Below are 15,837 nucleotides of genomic sequence, written 5' to 3'. Positions count from 1 at the left end.
ATGTTCAAGCTGGTTTTAGAAAAGGCAGAGGAACCAGAGATCAAATTGCCAATATCCGCTGGATCATCGAAAAAGCAAGAGAGCTCCAGAAAAACATCTATTTCTGCTTTATTGACTATGCCAAAGCCTTTGACTGTGTGGATCACAATAAACTGTGGAAAATTCTGAACGAGATGGGAATACCAGACCATCTGACCTGTCTCTTGGGAAACCTGTATGCAGGTCAGGAGGCAACAGTTAGAACTGGACATGGAACAACGGACTGGTTCCAAATAGGAAAAGGAGTACGTCAAGGCTGTATATTGTCACCCTGCTTATTTAACTTATATGCAGAGTACATCATGAGAAACGCTGGGCTGGAAGAAACAAGCTGGAATCAAGATTGCCGGGAGAAATAATCAATAACCTCAGATATGCAGATGACACCACCCTTATGGCAGAAAGTGAAGAAGAACTAAAGAGCCTCTTGATGAAAGTGAAAGAGGAGAGTGAAAAAGTTGGCTTAAAGCTCAACGTTCAGAAAACTAAGATCATGGCATCTGGTCCCATCACTTCATGGCAAATAGATGGGGAAACAGTGGAAAGAGTGTCAGACTTTATTTTTTGGGGCTCCAGAATCACTGCTGATGGTGATTGCAGCCATGAAATTAAAAGACGCTTACTCCTTGGAAGGAAGGTTATGGCCAACCTAGACAGCATATTTAAAAGCAGAGACATTACTCTACCAACAAAGGTCCGTCTAGTCAAGGCTATGGTTTTTCCAGTGGTCATGTATGGATGTGAGAGTTGGACTATAAAGAAAGCTGAGCACCGAAGAATTGATGCTTTTGAACTATGGTGTTGGAGAAGACTCTTGAGAGTCCCTTAGACTGCAAGGAGATCCAACCAGTCCATCCTAAAGGAGATCAGTCCTGGGTGTTCATTGGAAGGACTCATGTTGAAGCTGAAACTCCAATCCTTTGGCCACCTCATGCAAAGAGTTGACTTATTGGAAAAGACCCTGATGCTGGGAAGGATTGTGGGCAGGAGGAGAAGGGGACGACAGAGGATAAGATGGTTGGATGGCATCACCGACTCGATGGACATAGGTTTGGGTAAACTCCAGGAGTTGGTGATGGACAGAGAGGCCTGGCGTGCTGCTATTCATGGGGTTGCAGAGTCGGACACGACTGAGCGACTGAATTGAACTGTGTTCTTTCCATTGTATGTAGAGATGATTATATAAATAGGCATTTGCTTTGACCTTTTTTCCTTAGTGACAGTGGGAAGACTTATTATACTGGATCTCCTTTATGACAGAACACATATTTTGTGGTAATATTTTGTGACTCTTGTAATAGTCTCTTTTCATTGAAAAGAATGAGACCAACTGAATCTTTCAGATAAATGTTGACTCCATTACCTCCTTCCTAGTTATTACTACTGTGCTTAAAGTAACTAAATTGGTTTATCTCTAAGGTATCTAAGATATATTCTCAAGATGAATTGATTAACTTAGAAAATTATTTTTACTAATTTGGGTAATAGCAGTTTCTGTTAGTTTGGTTTCTGGATGTATATATTTTAATCTGATATTCTTTTGCTGATTTGAAATCTACAGGAAAGTAACTTTGATAATCTTGATTTTGACTTGGATTTGATGCCTTGGGAGACAGGCATTTGGGATGTCAACAATCAGTTTTGTACAGGTAATGATATATTTCATTGATAAAAACTTTAAATGGATCCATATTATTTTATGGTTTGGTAATAGTCAAAATTAGATGGGATTATTGGGCTCCTTTTATTTGTTAAAAAATTCCAGGGACTACATTCTACTTTTGGTATGGCCAGGCATACATAAATTTCTTGCCAAAATAGATATAAGGAATTTCAGAGTTATGGCAGAGTCACATAATAAATGAAAATTTTATAATTCAGAAATATTGATTTTGAATTATATGTAATACTCTGTAAGAGATTAACCTATCTGAGAATTAAACAGGATTTAGCGAATCAAAGGAAAGAGACTTGGGATTATCAGAACCTGGGAACTTAGTGTAGCTGTCCAGTGTATACACTTCTGAGAAGGAGACACTACCTGGATGATGCCAGTATCTTCAAGGGGCCCACTTAACTGGGTTTTGGGTGTGCTGAAAAAAACTAGAACCTAAAGCAAACTGTCCCTTCTGGGATAAAGCTGATGGAAGGATGAAAAAAATCCCTTCTCCTCATTCTGCCTTAAGAAGCATCCTTCTAGAATCCCCTATTGACAGGATCTAAAAGGAAGCCAGCTGGGACTTGTATTAATTTTCATCACAGACTATAGGAGGTGAACTTGGAGCTGAGAAACAGTGGGTAATTAACCAGCACATTTCCCCATCTAAGTCACAGTCCTTCCCCTCTGTTGTAATTCCTGTTCCCCTTCATTTTATATGTAATTCCTGTTCCCCTTCATTTTATATATTAATATATCTTGCTCAGTTCCTTTCTTTCCTCATGGAATATGGACTACACGAGGTCAGTGTTCTCATTACTATTGTGTAACAGACTTCTCTAAATCTTAGTGGCTTAAAACAACAACCATTTTATTAGGCTCCCAGAATCTATAGGTTAGGAATTCGGACAGGATACATCCGGAATTTCTTGTCTCTGCTCCATGGTGTCCAGACATCATTTGGGAAGATTTGGAGATTAGGGTGGCTTGACATCTGGGGGCTCGAACTGCCTTCTTCACTCACATGTCTGATGCCTGATCTGAAATGATTTGAAGACCTGAACTGCCAGTGTGAGTGCTACCCATCATCTTTCTAAATGTCCTGGCTTCTTCAAAACCTGGCAGTCTCGTGGTAATCAGAATTCAAAGGCTCAAATGTGAGTCTTTCAGCTACCTAATGTAACCCAGACTTGGGATTCACATATTGTTACTTCCATACTCTATTGATTCAAGAAGTCATGAGCTCACGTAGATTCAAATAGAAGAGAATATAGTCACTACTTCTTGATGGGGAAGTGGCAGGATCACATTACAGATCATGAGACATGGTAGGTATTTTGCTCCTAACTGGAGAACACAGTCTGGCACAGATTCTTCTTTCCTTCCTTCCTACCCTGGTAGAAATTTGACACCGAGGAACACTGCCTGGGCTGAAGTTGATCAACACATTTTAAAAAATATGTCAAAAGATAGGAACATTTTTGTATTGTAATTGTATTGTCAAAAATGCTTTCCACAAAAATTCTTTCCTGTTTCTTATGTTTTAAAATTATTTTGGGGGAAAATCTATAATTTTTTGCATATGGCATAATATTCAAAAGATACAAAAAGTCTATAGAGTAGAAAAATGTCTCCTTTGGCTTTTGTCCCTCAGCCAGCAAGTTCTGCTTCCTAGAGACAAGCACTGTGACCAATTTCTTAAGTTTATCTTTTAAGAGAATTAGTGCAGATGTTAGTAGTAGTATGTGCCTATGTATTTATATGTATATATACACATATATACATACATATAAATTTATTACACAGATGGAATCGTATTGGATATAATATTTTCTGCATCTTGAATTTTCACTTGATGATATATTTTGGTGACCTTAGCTTCTATATCACTGAATTTTGAGAGTAGATTTAATCTTCTTTCTTATTCATTTTATTCTGAGTTTATATTGTCCAGTGGGAAAATTTTTGCTTCTTCTTTTCCAGTTAAAGATATTAAGGCAGAACCTCAGCCACTTTCGCCAGCCTCCTCAAATTGTTCAGTCTCATCTCCTCAATCAGTGGACTCTTACTCATCAACTCAGCATGTTCCTGTAAGTATCTAGTCTTTTACAATGATTTTGGTTATAGTAGAATCTGAGAAATATGTATATGGGGAAGGAAGTTAACTTTTATTAAGTGCTAATATAAATCTTATCTCTTTTAATCCTGAGGAAGGACCTTGAGGGAGTTAGAAAGTTGTTAGTCTCTTTGATTTTGCCATCTTTCCCTTATGTTCTTGTCTTTATAATTTCGTTGTTTCATTTGTTTCATTGTACTTTACCAGTATCCAGTATTTTTTTGTTTATTGAGCTTACTATCTTTTCTCCGTGCTATACTCTTTCCTCCCTATTAGGATATATGTTCTTTGAGGACATGGTCTGTGTGACTCCTTAGCCATAAAACCTAGAATGGTCTCCTTAGTTCAGGAATGCATAGCACTAGCTTTTGAATGAGTTAGTAAGGTTTTTTACAAAACCTTAAAACTGCTTCTGCTCTTCCATCTAGGAAAAAACTCTTGAGGGCAGGAAAAGAAAATACCAAAGGACTTAGGCATTTTTTGGAATGGAGAAAGGAAAAAAATATACGAAGAAAAATTTAAATTAATGTTTCAGTGTATTATATCTGATGTAAATTGAGGTATCTTCGTTCTGACGTGATTTACCTGTAGTCACTTACTAAATCCTGATGATTTGATCCACTTAGTATCTCTAGGATTCATCTTCTCCACCCTGCCAGACTATCATCACCTCTTCTGGATTAAGGCAGTAGAATTTTGACTGGTCTCTCTGCCTCCTAATTCCCCAGACCTTTCTTAGCAGAGGAATCTTCAAAGAGAAATCTTTAAAAATCACAGGTTTGATTGTGTCAGTTTTTTGCTTCAAACCTTCCCAACCGTTACAAGGACAAAATTCACATTGCTAGTGTATTAGGCCCTCCATGATCTGGCTCCTGCTTGCCTTTCAGTCTTGTTTCTCACTGTCCTTCCTATTCCTACCTTCTCACTCCTCTTAGCTTTAACTCCAGGAGCTCCTGTGTGCTCCAGTCTTTCAACAACTGTGCCAGGAGCTGTGTGAAATGCCACCAGTGAACACGAGCAGTGAGACCTCTGCTTCTGCCATTTTAGATTTTTGTACATGCTCTTCCTTCTAGCTGAAATAGCCCTTTTTTTCCCTTCCCTTGGAAGAAAGTAGCATGTTATATCCCTGTTCTTCACTTTGTTTATTTAACTTAGTGGTATATATCTTGGAGGTAACTACAGTTTCAGGTTATAAATTCTTTCCCATTCCTTTTTATGGCTTTATAGTGTTCTGTTGTGTGGTTATATCATACTTAGTTTAATAATTTCTGTATTGATGGACATATGTGTTGTTTTCAGTCTTTTCTGAACTCAAACAATGTTGTAATAAATAACTATATATGTAAGACACTTCATGTTTTTGCCAGGATATCTTGGGGATATACTCCTAAAGAGAGACTGCTGAGATCAAGGTGATTTTTAATGTTACTGTTTATTGCCAGATTTCCCTTCAAGGGTTGTACAGTTGTGTATTCTGACCAGGCAGTATGTAAGAGGGCCAGTTTTCCCTTTATTGCTACATAGCGTTAGCGTGCCTTATTTTCTATTCTTCTATTATAGGTATGGTTGGACATCTTTTGGTATATTTCATATGTATAACGCCTATTTGCATTTCTTTTTATGAACTGTCAAATTTCTGCCCATTTTTCTATTGGATTGTATTGGTCTTTTTCCCTTCAATTTTTAAAGTGTTTTATTATATATTAGAATTATTAGTGCTTAGGTTGTGAAATAAGTTACAGGTGTTTTCTTCTCTAATTTGTCACTTTCTTTAACCTTTATTTCTGGTGTTTACTTTCTCTAGGGATACTTTTCTCCATAGCTGAATGACCAATCTCTTATTGCTTTTGTTGTTGTTGTTACTCAAAGGAAGGTTTTAACTGCTCAGAAGTTATAATATTTTTATTCTTGTCTTGCATGTGTGTATATATGTATATATATATATAGATAGATATATAGATAGGTAGGTAGATAGACAGACAGATAGAGAGAGTTTGGAAAAACGTCAAACTTACAGAAATATTACAAGTACATTACAAAGAACTTTTTTCCCCTAAATCATTTGAGAGTAAGTTGCCAACCTGATGCCTTGTCACCCCCAGATACTCCAGTGTCTACTTCCTACAAGTAAGGATATGTCTTCTAGTCATAATACAACTATTAAAATCAGGAAATAAATGTTTATACCTTACTGTCATCTGATCTTCAGCTCTCATTTAGATTGTGCCAGTTGTTCTAGAGAGATCCTGTACAGACCAAAAGGAGCTAGTTTAGAATCATGCATTGCATTTGGTTGTCCTGTCTCTTTAATCTTCAGTTGAAATAGTTCATTCTTCCTTGACTTTCATGACTTGTCACTTTTGGAGATTTAAGACTAGTTATTTTGTAGAATGTCCTTTGGTTGGGTTTGTCTGATGTTTCTTCAGGGTGAGATTCAGATTTTGTGGCAGGAATATCACAGAAGTGATGCTGTATCTGTCTCACTTACTTTTGATGCTATGGCATACTCTTTTCATTTGTCCTGTTACTGATGCTAAGTCGCTTCAGTCGTGTCCAACTCTGTGCGGCCCCATAGACGGCAGCCCACCAGGCTCCCCTGTCCCTGGGATTCTCCAGGCAAGAATGCTGGAGTGGGTTGCCATTTCCTTCTCCAATTCAGGAAAGTGAAAAGTGAAAGTGAAGTCGCTCAGTCATGTCTGACTCTGCCAAGAACTAAGTAGGGCCAATATAGATCATTGCTGCTGCTGCTGCTGCTAAGTCGCTTCAGTTGTGTCCGACTCTGTGCGACCCCATAGTCGGCAGCCCACCAGGGTCCGCTGTCCCTGGGATTCTCCAGGCAAGAATACTGGAGTGGATTGCCATTACTGATGAGGTTTACTTTTTTCATTTGATTACGGTGGTATCTTCCAGGCTATTCTACTGTGAAGTTGCCCATCTCCCTTTGCCATAAATAGGTATTTTATGAGAAGGTACTTTAAAACTATGTTGAAATATCCTGTTTCTCATCAGACTTTAAATTTATTCATTTCTTTGTTTATATCAGTATGGACTCGTGGTTACCTAGTTTTATAACTCATTATTTTATTTATTCTGATTCTTATGTTGTCCTGGATTTTGCCAGTGCAGGTCCCTTCACACTGACTCCTGTGTTCTGGGCTTTGACACCCTACCTCAGGCTGATGCAATAAGAATACGATTATCCCCTTACTCTGGCTCCCTGGGCGTGGCTGCCTGCCCCTACTTCCTCCCCTGGACTCTGACACTCCCGCAGGCTGTCCCGCAGGCTGCCTCTCTGCGTCCATGCTTGTCTTGCACTGCCCCATCTAGTGGCTTTAGGATCAAATTATTCAGGAAGTAATAGTTTCTAAGGGACTTGTTAATATATATATATTTCCTAAGGTTTTATTTTTAATTTTCAAATCTCTGATACATTTGGAGTTATCCTGGTTTATGATGTAAGATACAAATCCAAGTTTTTTGTTTCCCTAGATGACTATCAGAAGGACTCCAGTACCATTTATTAAAGTTCATCTTTTTTTCTCACTGATTTCAGTTTTGTGTATGTATTTTAAATTTATGTAAATGGTATTATATCAGATCTCTTTATTTCTTACTTTAAAAAATTAGCACGGTGTTTTTCAGATCAATTCATATTGCTCTATCTGCATCAGTTTGTTGAATGTAACTGTATAACACTTCACCTGCATCACAATGAACATTGTCAAAGATGTCCCCTTGTAGGCCTAAGAGTTGACTTTAATATGAAGTGTTAAGGACAAATCTAGTTTTAATTTCACTGTATAAATGAACCAATTTTCCCAGTTGTATTGCCTTTGCAGTCATCTTGTTAAAGAATATTATATGTTTCTCTGTTACTCAGGTTTTCTTTTTTGTCTCTCAGTTAAGCTTTATAATTTTCTTCATATAGATCTTGTACACTCTTTAGAAAATTAATTCCTAGATATATTGTAATTGCTATTACTATTATGAATGAACTATTTTTATTATATTTTCTAAGTGATTATTCGTACATTTTTATAGTGAAAATTTTTTTGTTGATTCTTAAATGTGTTCTAAGTAGACAGCATATCATCTTGCAAAACAGAGGTACTTCTATCTCTTCTGTTTTAATATTTGTTCCTTTTATTTTAGTTTCTGCTATAATTATGTTTTCTAGAATTACAGAAAAAGCAATTATTTCTTTCTTGTCCCACCTTTAATGGCAAAGTATTAGTATTTTACCATTAAGTATGACTTTGGCTATCCAATTATGCCTGGCTTTTTTTTTTTTTTTTAAGTGTTAAATCATCCTTCCAGTTCTTATTTTCTAGGACTTTTATGAAAAATCTTTGCAATTTTATTAAATACCTTTTAAGCATCTAAGGCCAAAAAGATAATCATTTCCTCCTATGTTATCTCTTACTGTCTACCCCCCCCGCCCGCCCCTGCCATGTACTCTGTAAGGTTCATGCAGTCCTGGGTTTTGGCTGCATGATGATAGGTGTTAGGGATGGATGAATGAAACAGTTCTCATCCTCACCAGCATGGCTGAGAGTGACCATTTCTGCCATATGCTCTTTCAGGTTATTTTAACTTTTCATATCTGATGATTAAAAAAAAGATTTTCTTTTAAATTTGCCTTTGGCTACCATTTGCATTTCCTTTTCAGTAAAATGGTGACTCCTGTCCTTTGTTCATTTTAGGCAAATATTTTCTCATAATATATATCTTTTAACTTTGTTTATGGCCTATTTTATATTATAAAATAATTATTATTCAAATTTGTTTTTTCTTCCTTTATGGCTTCTGGATTTTTGACTTAAGGGGGCCTACATCGTGCTAAGAGCAAACAAGTATTCTTTTAACTCTTCTTTCAGTGATCTTGTAGATTCTTTTGAAGATGATATGATGTATGTATGTATATGTATATGCCTATTTATTTATTATACATAACATCTTTCTCTCTTGGAATTGAAATGCTACTTTATCCTATTGTTAAGTTTCTTTATTTTAGCAAAATGAGACAGATCCACTGAATATTGACTTTTGGAAAATACTAATATTTGTATATCTCTGCATTATTAATTTACCCATTAAATAAAATAAATAGCCCTGCTCCTTTCAGGATTTTTCTTTCAAACATTAGGGACAAAGGTAGTGTTAATAAATAGAAAAGGATGAAAATAGTAAGAATTATTTGCTTCTGAAATTCCTGTAAGTCTGAATAAGAGATAGTAGGGAAAAGATATTAGCATTGTAACTGTAATTCTATAATGATACTAAATGTTTGTACTATACTGATACTAAATGGCTAGGAATCAAGTCAAATATAAAGTTTGTGGGAGAAAATGTAGAACCAGATCGAATCAGTGATTGTATCTTTAATATAAGAGGGTTAAATAGACATCGTTCATTTTTAGTTATTTTTACTTTAGAATTGATGGATAATGTTGATTTGTCCATCATCTCTTAGTGCTTACTGTATAGATAGAGTTGTAATATATCACACCTTTGACTTGAAATTGTCTCAAAGTGTTTCTGTTTATACATGGATCTTGTCTCTCTTTCTAAGCCATTTTCTGCTCAAGGATAATATTCTTCTGCATGAATTTATTTGTGTTTTATTTTACTGCAGGAGGAGATGGATTTGTCTTCTACATCTCAGATGTCTCCTCTTTCCTTATATGGTGAAAGCTCTAATAACCCCTCCTCAGCAGAGCCACTGAAGGAAGACAAGCCCATCATTGGTCCTAAGAGCAAAACTGGTATTACTCCATCTCCTAACTTCTGTTATTTCTATTGTAGACTGAGAATAGGCTCCATATCTTAAAAGAAAATGTTGGATTAAGTGTATGTTTATTAGGCTAGCTTGCTGTTTTTAAACTAGTGGACCTATATCTTTTGTTGTGAATGTTAATGTGAAGAGGAAAGGGAAAAAATGATCTTCTTTGGTTGTCTGTGTCTTTATAGGTGAATGATGCTCTAAAATAGATTTAGGGCCCCATCATCTTCAGGAGAAATTTCAAAGTTTCACGTAAAGAAGTTGCATGTGAGGCCCATTTGGCTGTGACACTTGTTAACCTCATTCACCTCAACGCTTTATTCAGTGATTTTAGCTGTTTTTCTTTACTTGTTCTTGTGTCCCCTTTGCAAAGCTGTAGCTTGGTCAGAAAGGAAGACCTCAGACTGAGGACTCTTCTTCAGTCCACTAAGATAAGATTCTGTTCTTCAGTACATTAAGCTAGGCTTAAACTTCAGTTAAGGGTAGTCAGAGGTCAAGATAATATGTAGAGAAAGGTGTATAATGCAATCTGCTTTCTAGGATTTGCTTAATTACACTTAAATTATTTGTGGTTTGTTTGTTTTTTCTCCAGAAAGTGGACTGACACCAAAGAAAAAAATTCAGATAAATTCGAAACCTTCAATTCAGCCCAAGCCTTTATTACTTCCAGCAGCACCCAAGACTCAAACAAACCCCAGTGTTCCAGCAAAAACCATCATTATTCAGACACTACCAACACTTATGCCATTGGCAAAGCAGCAACCAATTATCAGTATACATCCTGCACCCACTAAAGGTACCTGAATGGAATTTGATGCTCTGTATGTTTAATTGGAGGACACTGAGGCATGTGTTATATGATTTGTTTTAATTCAGGTTATAATTTCTAAGCACATGCTGGGTGTATGTGTCAAGAATTGTCCTTGGCTCTGAGGAGGTTATAGAGATGATTAATACGTGGTTCTTGTCCTAACAAGGGAGGTAGCTATCCAGGTCAATTATATCTGATACTTCTTTTTTCTCACAGTTTTAGTGAAAACACCAGTCTCTAGGGGTTGTGATTTTGTATTACCAGTTGTAGCAAAGAAGAAAATCTGGGAAACTTTCTTGATGCTATTGTATTCTGAGATTTTTGTGTCTATGAATTTTTTTGTTTTTAAGGAGAGGTTAGTATTTAAAATATGATGGTCCATTTCAGGTCTAATAGGTGTGTTTTGACAATAGAATCAGACTCTTAAATCTCCGAGTAGTGGGCAGCATTGTTTAATAAACATGAGCTTGTACGGGGCATTAAATACCTGAACCTCTGACTTCAAGCCATTAAGAATGTGTGATTCTATATTTGTCCACTAGATGGCGTCCTATAGTTGATTCTATAAGAAGTTGAGGTCTGTATTGAAAGAAGTTCAAGTCTGAGGATTTGGTACTGTTCATGTATAGGAATATGTATATGTTTGTCACATATATAACAAACCTAGACAGCATATTAAAAAGCAGAGAAATTACTTTGCCAACAAAGGTCCATCTAGTCAAAGCTATGGTTTTTCCAGTAGTCATGTATAGATGTGAGAGTTGGACCATAAAGAAAGCTGAGCACCAAAGAATTGATGCTTTTAAACTGTGGTGTTGGAGAAGATTCTTGAGAGTCCCTTTCCTTGGACTGCAGGGAGATCCAACCAGTCCATCCTAAAGGAAATCAGTCCTGAATATTCTTTGGAAGGACTGATGCTGAAGCTATAGTTTCAATACTTTGGCCACCTGATGAGAAGAACTGACTCATTGGAAAAGACCCTGATGCTGGGAAAGATTGAAGGCAGGAGGAGAAGGGGATGACAGAGGATGAGATAGTTGGATGGCATCACCGACTGGATGGACATGAGTTTGAGCAAGCTCCGGGAGTTGGTGATGGACAGGGAGGCCTGGCTTGCTGTGGTTCTTGGGGCTGCAAAGAGTCAGGCAAATGACTAAGTGACTGAACTGACTGAACATACACGATTAATTTGCACAGAGAGCTCTCTTGGGAAGATTATTCTTCATTGTACCTATACTGATATGTGTATACATGACTAGAATCAAACTTGTGCAGCATTGTTTCTTTGGATTTATCTTATTAGCACCAAGTAAGACTAGGTATCAATGGGATATGGGTTATAAATAAATACCAATGTTACATTTATAACTATCTTTTCAGTTATAGATTTTTAGCTTATTTCTTTGAAGCATGGTTTTAATGAGGGCAAGGTCATAAATTTGATTTCCAGGTATTCTGTTAACTTTGCTCTATTCCATGGTCATAGACAGTATGGCATTGATAAAAAGAACTAGTTGAGAGACTGGATGGATCCATGAAAATTCACCAATCCCTTCCAGAAAACCCCAACCAAGCAAACCTGAAATACCTGCCCTCTGAGGACAAGGTCAAAATACGGCCTTTTTCATATGGAAAATAGCAGTCCTGTCTAATGGGTATTCTTGTGGCCTGTGAATGGATATCATGAACTCCTTGAAATAAAATGCAAGATTTAGAGTATATTATTTGTGGATTTTTCTAGGGATAGTCTCCAAAACTTTCATCAGGATCTCAAAAGTGTACATCTTTCCAAAGGCTAAGAATTTGAATGTGTGAAGAACTTTATTATAGTTTCCATAAGCTGTTAAACACATGTATAAAAAGTAAAAGTTTGACATTAATATGATCAGTATGTGAAGCAAGAGGTGTTCCTAAGAATTTGCTCTTAGTAGACCATTCTTTATCTTTGAATGATAGAAGATCTTACCTATAGCGAGAAGAGAAACTTCTCTGAGCAGTTTATCAGTTTCAGAGGCTTGAATCTACACTATTCAGAACTTCAGTGCTTTCCCATTATCTGAAAACAGTATTTATTTTGGGGGAGCATATGCTAATACAGGCCTCGTTACTATTTTTATAGTGAAATCTGGAGAGGTAATCTTGTAATAACGTAACAGATTTAAATGTATGACTTCCATTCTTCCATTTATTTGATAATGGGGAGAGAAGAAGAGGCATTTTATAGTTAATCGATATAAGTATCAGAAGTAAATATTTGCTATTAAAAAAGATTTGGCTACACTGTGCGGCATGCAAGATCTTTGCTCCCCACTCAGGGATCAAACCCTTGCCCCCTGCATTGGAAGTGCAGAGTCTTAACCACTGGACTACCAGGCAAGTCCTGCAAAAAAAGAAGTAATTCTTACAGGATTAAGTTCAAATTCTCTGGCTTGGAATGTGAAATCCATCATGGTTTGTCTCCAGTTTAGTTTTCTAACTTTACCTTATAATAATAACTCTCTTTTCTATAAATCTTTGATTCAACTAATTTGGCTATTGTCCATTAAATTTTCTTGTTTTTCCTAGTTTCTTGACATGCTGTTCAGTCTGCCTTAAATAACTTCTGCCTGCTTCTACATCTATGTCCTATACATTCATTAAGATTCTTATGAGTAGTGCAGGTGAGAGATGTTGAAACTTGGAATATCAGTGAAGACCCAGGATAGACAGTGGAGATGTTAGAAAGTGTAGAATTACAGGGGTTGGCAGTTAGGTGATGGGAATGGAGGATGGAAGAAAGGAAAGTATCCTCTCTTGGACTTTCTGGGTAGATAGTGGTTCAAATCATTGAAATGGAGGATAGAGGTAAAATAACTTGTCCCAAGTCGTTCTATTAATAGAGGCAGAGTCAGAACTTGAGCCCAGATGGTCTGGCTCAATGTCTGTGTAATTAATCACTATGCTCTATTGCCTCTAAAAGAATGTAGACAAGTGATCCTTGATCTCAAGAATTGACAACCTAATTGGAAAATTATATCAACAGTTAAATAACGGAACTATGAGAACTAATGAATTAATTATACATGAAATACCCTTATGAAAGTTATTATACATAAAAGATCAAGTGCTAGATACCATTCTAAGTGCTTAACTGTGTTATCTTATTTAATCCTTACATCAACTCTATGAGGATAGGTGCTGTTATTATCATCTTCATTTTATAGATCAGAAACTTAATACACAGAGAAATTATTTACTCAATCACACAGCCATACTATTTCAGACAAAGAAGACATTCAATAAATGTTTGATACAAAGTTTGAAATCTTTGAAGATAATTGAAAAGGAAGACACTGACTATCACAATCAGTGAGTCATCCATAGTCAAAAGTATCCGGCATTGAAACCAGCCGTGGTCCATTAAGGGGGATTCATGTGTAATGCCAAAGAGGATTTTGAGCATGCTGAAATGGATAAATAGTGTTTTAGTATGCCCTTTTTAACTGTTTCCACATGAGGAACAGTAGTAACTTATGTTCAGCTGCTAACTATTCAAGCCCTGAAACAGTTCTTTGCCTTGGTTTTGTGATCTGGTAAGCCTCTAGCATGTCAGATTTAGCAAGCCACCATGAACACACTGTAATAGAAATTTAGTTGCTTCTCCCCATTTTGTCTTGAACCCAAACATGCCAAGACTATTTAGAGGATCTTTGATTTAGATATTAAATAATATGAGGTTAGTTGGGCATTCTGGGATGAAAGGGCTTGATGAGCATTTTTGAAAAAAAAGAGGCATCAATAGCCTGGAAGGACTTGGAGCCACATTGCAGACCTTGCCTTGATATTGCTTCATCTCCCTTGCTCCATGCTATAGTTCTCTTAGCAAGGAGATGGTGATAACCAGACAATGAACACTACAGACTTGGATTATTTTTTTAATCAATTTTAAGAAATATTACAAAGCCATCTGCATGTGTTATCTGCCAATGCTTTAAATCTGTAACTGGAGCTAAAAGTAGGATTGTTTTTTTGAAATGATTTCACTCTTAAGGTTTACCACCTCCTCTGATATCTTTGAAGTAATCCCCTAAATTCACTGAACATTTTAGTTTCGAGGGGTCTTTTTATCATAATTTTTAAACTCAGAAGATGTGGAACACTGCTTCTGATAATGCTCTTTTCAAAGTATTGCTTTAAATCAGTGGTTCTCAACCTGTAGACTGTGGATCCTGGGGTATGGGTGGTTGGAGTGGCAGTAGCTTTTGGCTTTTTTGCAGGGTATCTGCAAATCCATATTTTCTGTTGATTGGATAAATAATTTGTTTCATATATCTTTGTACTGATTTTTAAAGATTTTGTGGTTATACTTCTGATAATAAATTCCAGATTCATTTCAAATCACTACTAAATTCTTACTAAACTTTTCTCAGCACATAATTTCTCAATCTACAGAAACTGAAAGGACAACTATGATCATCTTGGGTGACCATGATATTTTTGATATTAAAGAAGGGTCCTTAAATTCAGGGTGGGAACTTTTGGTCTGAGTTTTACATTCTTGACATACATGAGTATGTCTTTCATAGTACCAGATTAACTGTAATAGATCAGTAAGTGTTATTTAAAAAACCTAACATTTGGTGATATGCTATTTATTATTCTTATTATTTTTGGTTTTGCAATGTTGCTTGCAGGATCTTAGTTCTCTGACCAGGGACTGAACCTATGTCCTTGGAAGTGAAAGTGCAGTCCTAACCACTGAACCACCAGGGAATTCTCTATTAATTATTTTTATTTGAATATTTGGCTAGAGCAAATTTATATCTGCTTATGAGTTATTTCCATATTTTATATGTTTTTATTTCATAAAGTAAATTATTCCAAGGGAAAATTAGAAGATAAGAATACTTAGTGATCATTTATACTAAATTGTGTATATGATACATCTGTGAAATTACTTTTAGGTCTTTCTTACTAATTTACTTACTTTTTAGGGATAAAATACTATTAATTCTGGTATAAGTATGCTTTTCAAGGCCTTTTGAGACAGAAAGACTGATTTTATAGAAGTGATTTTTTTTAAGCTAAGACACGTTCATAACAAACAGGTGTTTGAAGCATTATTTTGATTTTTAGTTTTCCTTGATCCTTTGAAATACTGAGCTGAATTTTACATGTTACACTGGGTCATGTTACACTGTCTGAAAGCATAGTATTTTTTTTTCCTTTAAGAAGAGTATAAATATACAATGGGAAATTTTAGTTGCCAGTTACTTTAGTACCTTTATTTTGCTGGATAGGCTCAGGCAGCTGTGGATGTTAGGTGAGGCTTTCAACACCTTATAAAATTGGCCAGATCTGAAAGCAAACACTCAGCAGACAAGTAAAAGTTTTACTAGACCAGTGTTGGGAGTTGTATGAGCCTTCTTTAGGTTATGATACTAATTCTCAGA

General features: G+C 36.2%; 1 protein-coding gene across 2 annotated transcripts in view; it reads left to right on the top strand.

The window, feature by feature from the left end:
- Positions 1–15,837, top strand: part of ATF6 (activating transcription factor 6) — a 248,846-nt gene that overhangs the window by 18,250 nt on the left and 214,759 nt on the right. For both annotated transcript variants that reach the window (XM_081491627.1, XM_081491629.1), the window contains exons 3-6: positions 1,601–1,688; positions 3,680–3,786; positions 9,448–9,577; positions 10,187–10,390. In XM_081491627.1, the coding sequence (XP_081347753.1) occupies positions 1,601–1,688; positions 3,680–3,786; positions 9,448–9,577; positions 10,187–10,390 (529 nt within the window). The remainder of the gene's footprint in view (positions 1–1,600; positions 1,689–3,679; positions 3,787–9,447; positions 9,578–10,186; positions 10,391–15,837) is intronic.

This window comes from Giraffa tippelskirchi, chromosome 5 (assembly GCF_054371585.1).
Source record: "Giraffa tippelskirchi isolate mGirTip1 chromosome 5, T2T-mGirTip1v1.2.pri, whole genome shotgun sequence".
NCBI classification, from domain to species: domain Eukaryota; kingdom Metazoa; phylum Chordata; class Mammalia; order Artiodactyla; family Giraffidae; genus Giraffa; species Giraffa tippelskirchi.
This window is presented reverse-complemented; position numbering and strand designations above follow the sequence as displayed.